Below are 14393 nucleotides of genomic sequence, written 5' to 3'. Positions count from 1 at the left end.
CAAAGATCATAGAGAGCTGTCCTTATAAATAGGCTTGAAATTTTTGACCTTCACCACTTCACAGCCACCAGCTCTGAGGGGTAAGTCTCTGTTTTGCTACTTTGAGAGTGGAAGCTTCAAATTGAACTTTTACTAAACACTGCAGTCCTTGTGCTTTAGTGAGGTTTACAACAATTGCAACTGCCTTGATTTTTTTTAGAATCACTTGGTTAGAGATCTGCTTGTAAAGATGGCAAATATGTTAAACAAGAGAATGATTGTGTTTGATGAAGCTTGGGAAAAATTGTGGACCGATGCAATAAATGAGGAGGAAGAAGTATTGGATGATAACTTTTATAGCATGGTTATCTTTCCGGAGGAAAGTCCCTCAGAGAATCTGAACGAAGACTCTCCCATCCTTCTGGTGGATCCACTGCCAAAAGAAGTCTTAAGTGATCAGGACTTTTCTAAAATGGACATCCTTCCTGAAAAACCTCCCTCAGAGAATCTGAACGAAGACTCTCCCATCCTTCTGGTGGATCCACTGCCAAAAGAAGTCTTAAGTGATGAGGACTTTTCTAAAATGGACATCCTTCTTGAAAAACCTCCCTCAGAGAATCTGAACGAAGACTCTCCCATCCTTCTAGTGGATCCACTGCCAAGCAAAAGTGAAAATGTCCCAGCAAAAGAGGAACACTTTGATGGAAAAAATAAGGAAGAAGTCTTAAGTGATGAGGACTTTTCTAAAATGGACATCCTTCCTGAAAAATGTCCCTCAGAAAATCTGAACGAAGACTCTCCCATCCGTCTGGTGGATCCACTGCCAAAAGAAGTCTTAAGTGATGAGGACTTTTCTAAAATGGACATCCTTCTTGAAAAACCTCCCTCAGAGAATCTGAACGAAGACTCTCCCATCCTTCTGGTGGATCCACTGCCAAGCAAAAGTGAAAATGTCCCAGCAAAAGAGGAACACTTTGATGGAAAAAATAAGGAAGCCGTCTTAAGTGATGAGGACTTTTCTAAAATGGACATCCTTCTTGAAAAATGTCCCTCAGAAAATCTGAACGAAGACTCTCCCATCCGTCTGGTGGATCCACTGCCAAAAGAAGTCTTAAGTGATGAGGACTTTTCTAAAATGGACATCCTTCTTGAAAAATGTCCCTCAGAGAATCTGAACGAAGACTCTCCCATCCTTCTGGTGGATCCACTGCCAAGCAAAAATGAAAATGTCCCAGCAAAAGAGGAACACTTTGATGGAAAAAATAAGGAAGCCGTCTTAAGTGATGAGGACTTTTCTAAAATGAACATCCTTCCTGAAAAACCTCCCTCAGAGAATCTGAACGAAGACTCTCCCATCCGTCTGGTGGATCCACTGCCAAAAGAAGTCTTAAGTGATGAGGACTTTTCTAAAATGGACATCCTTCTTGAAAAATGTCCCTCAGAAAATCTGAACGAAGACTCTCCCATCCGTCTGGTGGATCCACTGCCAAAAGAAGTCTTAAGTGATGAGGACTTTTCTAAAATGGACATCCTTCTTGAAAAACCTCCCTCAGAGAATCTGAACGAAGACTCTCCCATCCTTCTGGTGGATCCACTGCCAAGCAAAAGTGAAAATGTCCCAGCAAAAGAGGAACACTTTGATGGAAAAAATAAGGAAGCCGTCTTAAGTGATGAGGACTTTTCTAATATGGACATCCTCCCTGAAAAACCTCCCTCAGAGAATCTGAGCGAAGACTCTCCCATCCGTCTGGTGGATCCACTGCCAAAAGAAGTCTTAAGTGATGAGGACTTTTCTAAAATGGACATCCTTCTTGAAAAACCTCCCTCAGAGAATCTGAACGAAGACTCTCCCATCCTTCTAGTGGATCCACTGCCAAGCAAAAGTGAAAATGTCCCAGCAAAAGAGGAACACTTTGATGGAAAAAATAAGGAAGAAGTCTTAAGTGATGAGGACTTTTCTAAAATGGACATCCTTCCTGAAAAATGTCCCTCAGAAAATCTGAACGAAGACTCTCCCATCCGTCTGGTGGATCCACTGCCAAAAGAAGTCTTAAGTGATGAGGACTTTTCTAAAATGGACATCCTTCTTGAAAAACCTCCCTCAGAGAATCTGAACGAAGACTCTCCCATCCTTCTGGTGGATCCACTGCCAAGCAAAAGTGAAAATGTCCCAGCAAAAGAGGAACACTTTGATGGAAAAAATAAGGAAGGCGTCTTAAGTGATGAGGACTTTTCTAAAATGGACATCCTTCTTGAAAAATGTCCCTCAGAAAATCTGAACGAAGACTCTCCCATCCATCTGGTGGATCCACTGCCAAAAGAAGTCTTAAGTGATGAGGACTTTTCTAAAATGGACATCCTTCTTGAAAAATGTCCCTCAGAGAATCTGAACGAAGACTCTCCCATCCTTCTGGTGGATCCACTGCCAAAAGAAGTCTTAAGTGATGAGGACTTTTCTAAAATGGACATCCTTCTTGAAAAATGTCCCTCAGAAAATCTGAACGAAGACTCTCCCATCCTTCTGGTGGATCCACTGCCAAGCAAAAATGAAAATGTCCCAGCAAAAGAGGAACACTTTGATGGAAAAAATAAGGAAGCCGTCTTAAGTGATGAGGACTTTTCTAAAATGAACATCCTTCCTGAAAAACCTCCCTCAGAGAATCTGAACACAAACTTTGAGAATAACCGCCCTGTTCAACTACCCGTTAATGATGACAACATTTTGGATTATCATTTAAAGCAAGCGAATATAGTTTTTATTGAAGAAATGGCCAGCGAAGCTGAGATAGCTTGGTGGCATCAAGAAGAACTTGCCAAAAAATCAGATGACAGCCTTGTTCTTATAAAAAGACTGGCTGCTGAAATGCCTCAAGAATCAGATGTCCCACATCCACAAAGAACTTTGACACCACCTGTGGACCCAAAGCTTTTAGAAAGACCATCTTTATGGCGACGGATAAAGAAATTTTTTACACCAAAACATCGCCGTCAGTACAAAAGAGAGAAATTCCTTCAAAATTTTGAACAACAAGCATCTAGAACAAAGACTGCCACAGTGGGGCATTGAAGATAAATTGCTGACAACCCTGATGGTGCCTGTTCAATACGACAGAGTTTTAGGGCCACCAAAAAAAAAAAAAAAACTAGGGCCAAAAAAAAAAAAAAAAAAAAAAAAAAAAAAAAAAAAAAAAAAAAAAAAAAAAAAAAAAACTACAATTACGAGATTTTATCTCATAAATTTAACACTTAAAATTTCGTAAATTTACGAGAAAAAAGTCGTAGATTAAGGAGAAAACACCGAAATTGTCCGTTTATCGGAGCGTAGCTGGAGAGATGAAATATGTTGAAGCTTTTGTGAAGCTTTATTTCCGGATTATAGGTTTAAAGCAAAGAGATTCTATGAAGGTGAAAATGCTCCAAAAAGAACGCACCTGTAGATTTGATTTGAGATCTTGTAATATAGAAAGTGAATACTTGTGCATCAAAAATCTGGATCTGTGTGTAAAAATCTTCTGTTGTGAACTGACAAATTCCCATTTGCATGTGTTCATTTAGAGTTACAACTTCAAATCTGTGATTCCAACTGCTCAATTGTGCTTCTGTGTGTGCTCGAATCTGCTGGCGCAAATCACAGGTGCGCTACAACTGCGCTCTGAATTCTGACACATTCCTTGCAAGAAACTTGTGTCTAAACTGATTTGTGTCCGATAATGGGACTAGGGGGGTGCAGGACTCTGAGAACTGGGTAAAGTTAGAAATACCTTCACAAATTCGGACTTCCTGCTTCAATAACTCTTCTGATAAACGTTCAAATGTGACATTAAGTCTCCCAATCATTTTGTATTAACACAGACAGTGAACAAAAAATACATTTCTAAAGAAGAAAGTCCGTTTTTTCCTGCATTTTAATGAGAAATGATCTCTTCGTGCTTTAAATGCAGACATGCAGCTATGGCTGCGAACGGACAGCGTCGGCAGGAAAATCATCTTTGTTGTAGCAAGACAACAGGGCCACGGCTATTGAGCAGCTTTATTATAAATCATATGGATTAACATTTGAAAAAAATGTATTAGATCAGATCAACGCTTTTGATGTCTGTGTTAATACAAAATGATTGAGAGACTTGGTGTCACATTTGAACGTTTATCCGAAGAGTTATTGAAGCAGGAAGTCTGAATCTGTGAAGATATTTCTAACTTTACCAAGTTCTCCTAATCCTGCACTGATTGGTTGACTCCGCCTCTTCTTACCCCCCCCCCACCCCCCACCCCCCAGTCCCATTATTGGACACAGATCAGTTTAGACACAAGATTCTTGCAAGGAATGTGTCCGAATTCAGAGCGCAGTTGTAGCGCACCTGTGATTTGCACTAGCAGATTCGAGCACACACAGAAGCACATTTGAGCAGTTGTAATCACAGATTTGAAGTTGAAACTCCAAATGAATTTTTTTTTTGGTGGCCTTAAAACTCTGTCGTAGTTCAACCTAAAAAAAAAAAAAAAAAAAAAAAAAAAAAAAAAAAAAAAAAAAATTATATCCCCTCCGTGAACCGCCACCTTAACGTGGTGGAGGGGTTTGAGTACTCAAGTGATCTTGGGAGGTGGGCTGTCTAGGGCTGACACCGCTGGTGAGGGCCCAATGGCAGACAGGCCCTAGGTCATGAGTCAGACTAAGAGCGGTTCACAACCCCCTTGTAAAGATCGGCACCACTTGGGGCCAGGCAAGGGCCTGGTGGCCAGAATTCTTCAGAATGGGTCATTTGGGTCCACTCAAAAGGAAAGCAGGAAGATAATTTCCAACAAAGGGTTAAACTTTGAGAGATTAAACAAGTTTGAAAATGTTGATCTTTGTCTTAGAGAAGTGTGTAATGAGGGATTTTACAGCCTTAAAACATCAGCAATTTTTGTGAGAAAAAAAAAAGGATTTCACTTATTGCAGGTTTTTTTCAGCATGTAACTCCAGTGATAAAAGATGGACCGCTGTAAGCAAACTTACATCTAGTGAATAATCTTTAGATATAGGTTATTCTGTTTATCCACATTTTTTTGCCCTATTTGATGTATCCATGGCCGGCCCTCCCTATACGTGAATTACGCAGCCGCGTAAGGCCCCCGTCAATACCAGGGCCCCGAAGTGGCGAAAAAAATAAAACAAAGAAGGACCCAAACCTGGCAACCCATTTCATAGAATTTCCGTACCAACGTGCGCTCTGAATGTTGCAACTACCCCTGGCTGCAGCCGCATTCCACTATGTTGACCAATTCTGCAGGCTGCAGCCAGGGCTTACTCGAATGTTGTGCAAAAGAAAGTTGCCTGCACTTTTGTGATCCCCTCCTTCAACACACCTGAACCAATCTGGCAACCCAAATAAGGACGTTACGCCCCTCTTAGCAGCGATTGGTCAACATCATTGCATCTGATCCTGGCACAGTGTGAATTTATGAGCGCATTTTATTTCAATAAGGTTGGGAAAATGAAAAAAACGAGCACATTTTGTCACACTGATCAAAGCGACAACAAGAGAACTTCATGCCAAAGAGACTTTATGCATCATTAGGAGCTGAAAAAAGATGAAGAACTTCAACATCAATCACAAGGTAAGTTTGGAGGATGTTGGGGCCGTATTTTTTACATTATCCAGTATTTCTGTGCAGCTGCACAATTTACGTAAAATACTAATCGATCCGAGGTGAAGATTGCACATAAACGACCCCGTTTGTTATTATAGCAGGTCAGGTAGTCTGACTTTTTCAACATTGAATATGTCTTAAAATCTTGCATTGGCATGAAATATGGAGAATCAAAACTGCCAAATACATAGGAAATAAATGTTCTCATTTATAAATGATAAACAAAATAAATGTACTAATTTTAAAATCATGAACGTACAAAATAATAGATAAAGACGTGTATAAATGCTTATATTTCCATTTCTACTCAAATTATTGTTCACATTTATTATTTATAAATAGGTACATTTTTTTCTTATTTGTATTTTGCAGTTTTGGTCCTACATAACGATGATGTTTTGCACAGTTCCGTCTCAGCCAACAGTTTCTTCTGCTCTCAAAAAGTATTGGAGGTGGTGCATTACCTGAGATGTCATCTCAGGTAATTTTAAAAGCATGTAAAGTAATTTAAAAAACAGTGTCTGCAAATCCCCTTATGTTCATTAACAGCAGCTGAAGAGTATGGAGTCCCAAGTTGTTCATAATTAAATTAATAAATATGACCTCATGCAAATATACAATCAAACAATAAATCTCATAAATATATAAAAAGATCATAAATTTGTGAAAAAACCTGCACACAGATTTTAAATGAGCCACCAAACTATTAGTAGTTTTCTGCTTTAGGTTTTTTATTAGTTTTATCGTTGATTATTGTATAATAATAATTCTTGTTTTTTAGCTGCAGAAGAAACTCCTGTCACCACATCTACTGTTGAAAGGGAAAACATTTGACTGTTTGACTTTTCACTGTTTGCTTTTATTGAAGATCTGTATCTCATGTTCCAGAGGCTCCAAGAGAGGCGTGTATGAAAGAGGAGCCCACTGGATCCAAAATTCCACCTACCGGTACCTCAAATCCAGTTGGTCCAGCTGAATGACCAACCACACTCTCTGATACAGTAAGAATGGATTTGGTGCAAAGAGGCCATTTTTAGACTGAGAAAGATTATGACTTTCCAAAATCTGTTGTTTTCTTTATGTTGGATTGTTTTACCGTTATCTGATTTGGTATTAAGTTGCTGTTTTCAAGAAGTTGGAGTTTTGTGAATGTCATTTGCCTAATGTTACATTAAAAAATATATATCTATATACATTTGTCATTCATATTTATTTCTTTGCATTTAAAATTTGTTTGGCACCACTAAATGTGCATCCAACATGCAGGCAACATACTGTATTCAATTATTCGGCAGCAACAATAATTCACAAATGTATTAATAGAGAGATCTCATTTAGATTACAACAGTTACGTTTTTTTGGTGCTGCTGATCAGTTGGAGGGCCCACAAATTAAATTTCGCTTAGGGCCCCCAGAAGACCAGGGCTGGCCCTGGATGTATCGGTTAAAAAAACCCTGCTTAAAACAAGTTTGTCAAAAATCCTCACTGACTAGAAAATGTACAGATTATTTTTCTATTTTTTGCAGGTATTCATATAGTTTTCCATTTTAACAAATTCCAGCAACCTTTGTTTTCATCTGGAAATCCAATATATGCCACTTCAGTGAACTCTCTATTAAAGATTAAAAATGGTCTGTAAAACAACATTTTCATACAAAGTTGATGTCATCATTAAGTTATAAAAGGTGTTGTGTCTTTATTTTAGGCAGCCAAAGGGCAGAGGAAGATCCCACCTTCGGTTCTGGCCTTGCCCGCTGAGTCGAAGTGTCCTTGGACACAAAACTCCACATTGCTCCTGGTGGTTATAGGTGACGGTGTATGGCAGCAGAGCTGCCATCAGTGTGTGTGCACGGGACTGTAGTGGCTTGGGCCTTCTAAGAAGGTAGTAAAGCCTTATGTAAGTATATGCCTTTTTTTTTTTTTTTTTCACTTTTTTTTGTTCAAAACTGGACATGGATGACTTGGATTATCACAACTCAGATGGAATGTGCTTAATTTTCAAGACTTTCTAAAAGGTTGAGGTAAAAGTAGAGAATAATAGATAATAAAGGCCCGTTCACACCGGGACGAATTTCGCCGGCGATTTTCGCCGACGTTTAATGCCTCGTGACTAAACAAAGGGCACCAATAAGAGTGTGCACACCGACGCGAAAAAACGCCACGCGTCAAAGCGTCAAAAAAAAAACGCCTCGGGTTCGTTTTTTTTTTTTGACGCCTCGCGTCGAAATCTATTCGACCAGTAAAACACAACTTGGGGGCGCTCAAACACAAAACTGCCTTGCTGAGCACACATACCAGCGAAGAAGATAGACGCCAAGTAGCGTCTACACTGCCGCGAAGAAATAATGACGGACATTCTAAAATATCCCCGAACCAAGCACCAGTTGGAGCTACTGGTGCTTGAAATAGTCATGTTTTCTTTGTATTATCCTGACAAGCGCGTAAATACTTGCTCTCTTCTTCTGAGGGAAAAGCGAGTTTAAGAAGCGTAAAGTTGCGCAGCGCCACCTTGTGTACAGGAGTATTTCTGTTTACATTAAGTGCCATCTAATGTCAGGGAATGAAATTGCATGGTCGCTCGGCTCATCGTCAGCGAAAATCGCCTGGGTGTGAACAAAAAAAACGTGGCGAAAAACGCTGGCGAATAACGCCTGGCGAATATTCGTCCCGGTGTGTACGGGCCTTAAGGCACCAAAGTGGAACCCTTCAGTCTGTGTTTATCTAATGTTCCATTCATATTTCATTCAAATAGCCATTAAAAAAAGCCAGAACATCTTTAGCCATTAATTCAAACAGTGTGACTCAGAGATAAATACCTGGATACTGAACATTACAGGTGAAGTTTTCCAGATTCCTCATATTTCTTGCAAGATGATCAAGTGTAAATATATAGCTAATGGATTTATTTCAATTTGAAACAATGTTGTAATGGTATAGGTTGATTTGATTAACAACTTGCTGTCACGGTTCCTCCGGCTGCTACTCCTCCCCTCCCTGCTCCTTCATTGGAACCAGCTGACCTGCATCATCTCATCACCTGGCAGACCTTCTTAAGGAGATCCATCCCAGCATACTACGCCAGTCCGTTATACTCACTCCGGTGATCACGCCTGGCCTCAAGTTAAGTTACCCTCGCTTTAGTAATCCTAGCTTGTACTTACCGTCTGTCTCACGTCTTCAGGTCTTCACTCCATTGGTCACGCTGGTTCCTCGCTCCACGCTGATTACATCATCCTCGACGTCCTCGCCTTGCCTCAAGCTGGTTACGCTGTCCTCAGCGTTCACGCCTCGCCTCAAGCTGATTACGCTGTCCTCAGCGTCCACGTCTCGCCTCAAGCCGGTCACGCCGCCCTCGGCGCTCCACCACGTCACGGACTGTGAACGCCGTCCTCGGCGCTCCACCTCGCCACAGCAGTTTCCTGCATCCACGACGTCCCCTGACTTCTATAATTAAAACATCCTGTTAAATACAACGCCTTCCTGAGTTTCTTCCGGGTTCCAGCATCTGGGTCTCCCTAGTAGTCCGATCATGACAGAACGGACTGGCCATTACCCAGACCCAGCTGACCCGGAGGGACTCCGCTTGGCCGTCACTCACCAAGGCATCGCTCTGGGACGGCAAGCTGAATCCCTCAACCAGATGGCCGCCGCCCAGCAGGATCTTTTCCGTCGCTTGGACGGTATTTCTCTGGCTCTGACGGATTTAACCTCCCGAGGACCTACTAACGCCTCAGCCAGCAACACGGGTTCCGCCACCGGAAGCCCGGGCCCCGCTGCAGACAAAGCAGCTCACGAAAACATCCGGCTCCTTCCTGAGCCTTTCCTGGGTGACGTAGGAGCCTGCGGGGGATTCCTCCTGCAATGTCGTTTGATCTTCCAGCAGGCACCTCGGCACTATCATGCAGACCACAGCAAAATCACCCTTATAGTGAACTCTCTCCGGGGTAAAGCGCTTCAATGGGCTCAGGCTTACCTGACCGCTAATCCCATCTCTCAAGTTCCTTTCGAACGCTTTTTAGGCGAGTTCCGGCTGGTTTTCGACCAACCCCGCAAGGAGGAGGAGGCCACCCGCCGACTGCTAGCCCTCAAACAACGCCACAGATCCGTGAGTGACCATCTAATAGACTTTCGGATTCTAGCTGTGGAGGCGGGTTGGCCGGATATAGCCCTTAAAGGGGTGTTCTACCAATCCCTTAATGACTCGATTAAAGACCATTTATGTTCGCAACCCGAGGCTAGCTCTTTTGAAGAGCTCGTCACCGCGGCCTTGCGGTCCGACGTGCGTCTCCGTGAACGTCATGCTGAGCGCCCCCGTCAAGACAAGAGACTCCTTACCAGTGCTTCTCCTCCATTCCCTGCTGCTAACTATGTTCATGTTATGTCTCACGATTCTGTCGGACTCTCCACAGAGGAACCGATGCAGATTGGACATTCTAAGCTCACCCCTGAGGAGCGGCAGAGACGAAGAGATGAGGGGGCGTGTTTCTATTGCGGCCAGACCGGTCACCTCGTTCATCAATGTAAGCTTCGTTTAAACTCCCGAACCCCCCGTTAGAAGGCAGGCCACGGGCGGGTCAATCTTCTCTCTCTACCGAGAGACCTTTTCTTTATTTACCTGTCAAGTTAAGTTTTTCTTCTAGTGTTTTTGAAGGTAGAGCCCTTATCGACTCTGGAGCTGAGCAGAGTTTCATTGATGACTGTCTTGTTTCTGAGCTTAACATTCCCACAGAACCTTTGGATATCCCTGTCAGGGCGGCCGGATTGGGTGGTCAGGTCCTCACTCACATAACCCACCGTACTAAGGCCGTTCGTCTCATCACGTCTGGTAATCATCACGAACTCATTCAGTTTTACATTACCAAGACCCCCCAGTCTCCCATCATTCTAGGGTTCCCCTGGCTTCGCGCTCACAACCCCCAGTTCGATTGGGTTAATCTCCACGTTACCAACTGGAGCACTACCTGCATGGCTAATTGTCTTCGTTCCGCCATACCCTCGGTTTCTCCTCGTTGTGATCCAGATCCTGAGGAGATCGATCTTTCTAGGGTTCCTCCGTGCTACCACGATCTTGGGGCTGTTTTCAGTAAGACCAGGGCTGGTTCCCTTCCTCCCCACAGGCCGTACGACTGTTCCATCGAACTAGTTAAAGGCGCTACGCTGCCTAAGAGGAGGCTATTTAATTTATCAGGCCCTGAGAAACTGTCAATGGAAAAATATATCCAGGAAGCCCTCTCGGCTGGTCATATTCGCCCCTCATCTTCTCCGGTCGGTGCGGGGTTCTTCTTCGTCCAGAAGAAGGACAGAACTTTGCGCCCATGCATTGATTACCGCGACCTCAATCAAATTACTGTTAAAAATAAATATTCCCTTCCGCTTATTGACTCTGCTCTACATTCTGTTCAGGACGCTCGAGTCTTTTCCAAGTTGGACCTCCGTAACGCTTATTATTTGGTTCGCATGAGGGAGGGGGACGAGTGGAAGACCGCCTTTAACACCCCACTCGGTCATTTCGAGTATTTGGTGATGCCTTTTGGGCTCACCAACGCTCCTGCTACCTTCCAGAATCTCGTTAACGATGTTCTTCGTGATTTTTTGAACCGCTTCGTCTTTGTTTACCTTGACGACATCCTTATTTATTCACGCGATCTGGATGAACACACCCACCATGTCCGCCAGGTTCTCTCACGGCTTTTAGAGAACCGACTATATGTTAAAGCCGAAAAGTGCGAGTTTCATGTACCCACCATTTCATTTCTGGGTTTCATCATTGACTCTGGTAACATTCGCCCCGATCCGGCCAAGATCGCGGCCGTCACCAGCTGGGAACCTCCCACTTCCCGTAAACAACTTCAGAGGTTCCTCGGCTTCGCAAATTTCTACCGTCGCTTCATAAGGAACTATAGCAGCATTGCCGCTCCGTTGACTCAACTCACCTCCGTTACTAAACCGTTTCTCTGGACCCCCGAAGCTCAATCCGCATTCACTAGACTTAAGCACCTCTTTACTTCCGCTCCCATTCTATCACAGCCTGATCCTCTCCGACAGTTCGTTGTCGAGGTCGACGCTTCCGATTCTGGTGTGGGAGCGATTCTTTCCCAACGGGAGGTTGGCTCGGGGAAACTGAAACCATGTGCGTTCTTCTCTAGGAAGCTTTCTACGGCGGAGAGAAATTATGACGTCGGTAACCGCGAACTCCTCGCCATTAAACTCGCTCTGGAGGAATGGCGTCACTGGCTCGAGGGGGCTGAACATCCGTTCATCGTTTGGACGGATCATAAAAATCTCGCCTACCTACGTACAGCTAAACGCCTTAATTCACGTCAGGCCCGTTGGTGCCTTTTTTTTGACAGGTTTGATTTCACTATCACCTACCGGCCGGGTAGCAGGAACATTAAACCAGACGCCCTCTCACGTTTATTTTGTTCAGGGGATGACCAGGACAGCTCTCCCATTATTCCCCCCACGTGTATTGTGGGTAATTTGACATGGGACATTGAGAGCAGGGTCATCCAAGCTCAGGGAGAGGAACCTGACCATCCTCCGGCCCCCCCTGGAACTCTTTACGTCCCCTCCTCCCTCCGCTCGGATGTCCTGGTTTGGGGGCACACGTCGCGTATTGCTTGCCATGGCGGCATTCATAGAACCCTGAGGCTCGTGCAACGTAGATTTTTCTGGCCTTCCATGGCTCGGGACGTGAGGGAATTCGTTGCGGCTTGCGACGTCTGCGCCCGCTCTAAGTCTTCCAACTCGCCGCCTGCTGGTCTCCTCCATCCTTTACCTGTTCCGCAGCGGCCCTGGTCCCATCTCGCCATGGACTTCATCACTGGGTTGCCGGCCTCTCAGGATAACACCGTCATTCTTACAGTTGTCGACCGTTTTTCCAAGGCTGCCCATTTCATTCCCCTTCCCAAGCTGCCCACGGCCACCGAGATGGCTGACGTCTTGGTTCGAGAGGTATTCAGGCATCACGGCATCCCCAGTGATATTGTCTCCGACCGCGGGCCCCAGTTCATATCCCAGGTCTGGCGGGCTTTCTGTTCTGCTCTGGGTGCCACGGTTAGCCTCACATCCGGTCATCATCCCCAGTCAAATGGGCAAGCGGAGCGTGCAAACCAGGAGCTCGAGGCCGCCCTCCGTTGTGTGGCCGCCCAAAACCCCTCCAACTGGTCTTCATTCCTGGCATGGATCGAGTACGCCCACAACAGCCATCCGTCTGCTGCTACCGGTATGTCCCCGTTTGAAGCGTCCCTCGGATACTCTCCACCCTTGTTCCCCTCCCAGGAGCTGGACTTGGCGGTCCCGTCGGTTCAGCATCACCTGCGACGCGCCCAGCGTGTATGGACTCAGGCCAGGGCCGCTCTCCTGCGCACTAGAGAGAGGAACTGCAGGATCGCTAATCGCCACAGGGTGGAGAGCCCCGCCTACCAACCGGGACAGAGGGTTTGGCTGTCTTCACGGGACATACCGCTCCAGGCCACCTCCCGTAAACTGGCTCCACGCTACATTGGACCTTACCCCGTCGAGAGGGTCATAAACCCCTCCTGTGTGCGGCTGCGGCTCCCGGCGGCGCTTAAGGTGCACCCCACGTTTCATGTCTCGCAGCTTAAGCCTGTCCAGGAGAGTCCTTTGTGCCCGCCGTCCGCTTCCCCACCGCCCGCCCGGGTCATCGACGGCGCTCCTGCCTACACCGCCAGCAGGGTGTTGGACGTCCGCCGCCGGGGGCGCGGTTTCCAGTTTCTGGTGGACTGGGAGGGTTACGGTCCGGAGGAGCGCTCATGGATCTCCCGCTCCCTCATTCTGGACCGTACCCTCATTGACGATTTCTTTCGGGACCACCCTGATCGTCGTCCGGGACCGCCTGGGGGCGGTCGTTGAGGGGGGGGTACTGTCACGGTTCCTCCGGCTGCTACTCCTCCCCTCCCTGCTCCTTCATTGGAACCAGCTGACCTGCATCATCTCATCACCTGGCAGACCTTCTTAAGGAGATCCATCCCAGCATACTACGCCAGTCCGTTATACTCACTCCGGTGATCACGCCTGGCCTCAAGTTAAGTTACCCTCGCTTTAGTAATCCTAGCTTGTACTTACCGTCTGTCTCACGTCTTCAGGTCTTCACTCCATTGGTCACGCTGGTTCCTCGCTCCACGCTGATTACATCATCCTCGACGTCCTCGCCTTGCCTCAAGCTGATTACGCTGTCCTCAGCGTCCACGTCTCGCCTCAAGCCGGTCACGCCGCCCTCGGCGCTCCACCACGTCACGGACTGTGAACGCCGTCCTCGGCGCTCCACCTCGCCACAGCAGTTTCCTGCATCCACGACGTCCCCTGACTTCTATAATTAAAACATCCTGTTAAATACAACGCCTTCCTGAGTTTCTTCCGGGTTCCAGCATCTGGGTCTCCCTAGTAGTCCGATCATGACACTTGCCTCAGATCAATCTGGTTGAATTTTGGGAATATTAACTGATTCATTGATTAATTGTTACAATCCTATATATAATAATAATAATAATAATGCTGATTGTTTTATGAGTAGCAAATACAGGCACAAAAGAGTAGACAGAACAACAAGCAGCAAATAAGACATCTGCTAGCTGTGGAAGTCATTGAGGCTGTTATGCGTACACTAAATATCTGATCATAAACAAGATCATCTAAGTCTTTTGTTGCAGTTATCCTAAATGAGAAATCGGAAACGTATGAAGATGTCCCTCTGAAAAGCTTATATTTCCTGGCATGCTTTCACTTCTATGAAATTTTTTGGGAATTTATATGTGCAAAT

The 14393-nt window shown here is 45.3% G+C and overlaps 1 protein-coding gene across 1 annotated transcript; it reads left to right on the top strand.

The window, feature by feature from the left end:
• Positions 1-340: 340 nt before the first annotated feature.
• Positions 341-13794, top strand: LOC110015751. The gene is made up of 4 exons (XM_023959482.1): positions 341-2519; positions 9169-9716; positions 10021-10131; positions 10460-13794. The coding sequence occupies exons 1-4, from the start codon at positions 341-343 to the stop codon at positions 13484-13486; spliced, it is 5865 nt and encodes a 1954-aa protein (XP_023815250.1). The 3' UTR covers positions 13487-13794.
• Positions 13795-14393: the final 599 nt, after the last annotated feature.

Source organism: Oryzias latipes, chromosome 10 (genome assembly GCF_002234675.1).
Source record: "Oryzias latipes chromosome 10, ASM223467v1".
Taxonomy (NCBI): domain Eukaryota; kingdom Metazoa; phylum Chordata; class Actinopteri; order Beloniformes; family Adrianichthyidae; genus Oryzias; species Oryzias latipes.
Note: the sequence above shows the minus strand (reverse complement) of the source record. Positions and strands in the feature narration are given on the sequence as shown.

Excerpts from the sequence above, each read along its gene's own strand:
- LOC110015751 (XM_023959482.1), top strand. The coding sequence starts at position 341 with ATGGTTATCTTTCCGGAGGAAAGTCCCTCAGAGAATCTGAACGAAGAC. Across the intron at positions 2,520-9,168 it reads TCTGGTGGATCCACTGCCAA|ACCCAGCTGACCCGGAGGGA; the intron begins GCAAAAATGAAA and ends GCCATTACCCAG. Across the intron at positions 10,132-10,459 it reads CGGTCACCTCGTTCATCAAT|TTTTACATTACCAAGACCCC; the intron begins GTAAGCTTCGTT and ends GAACTCATTCAG.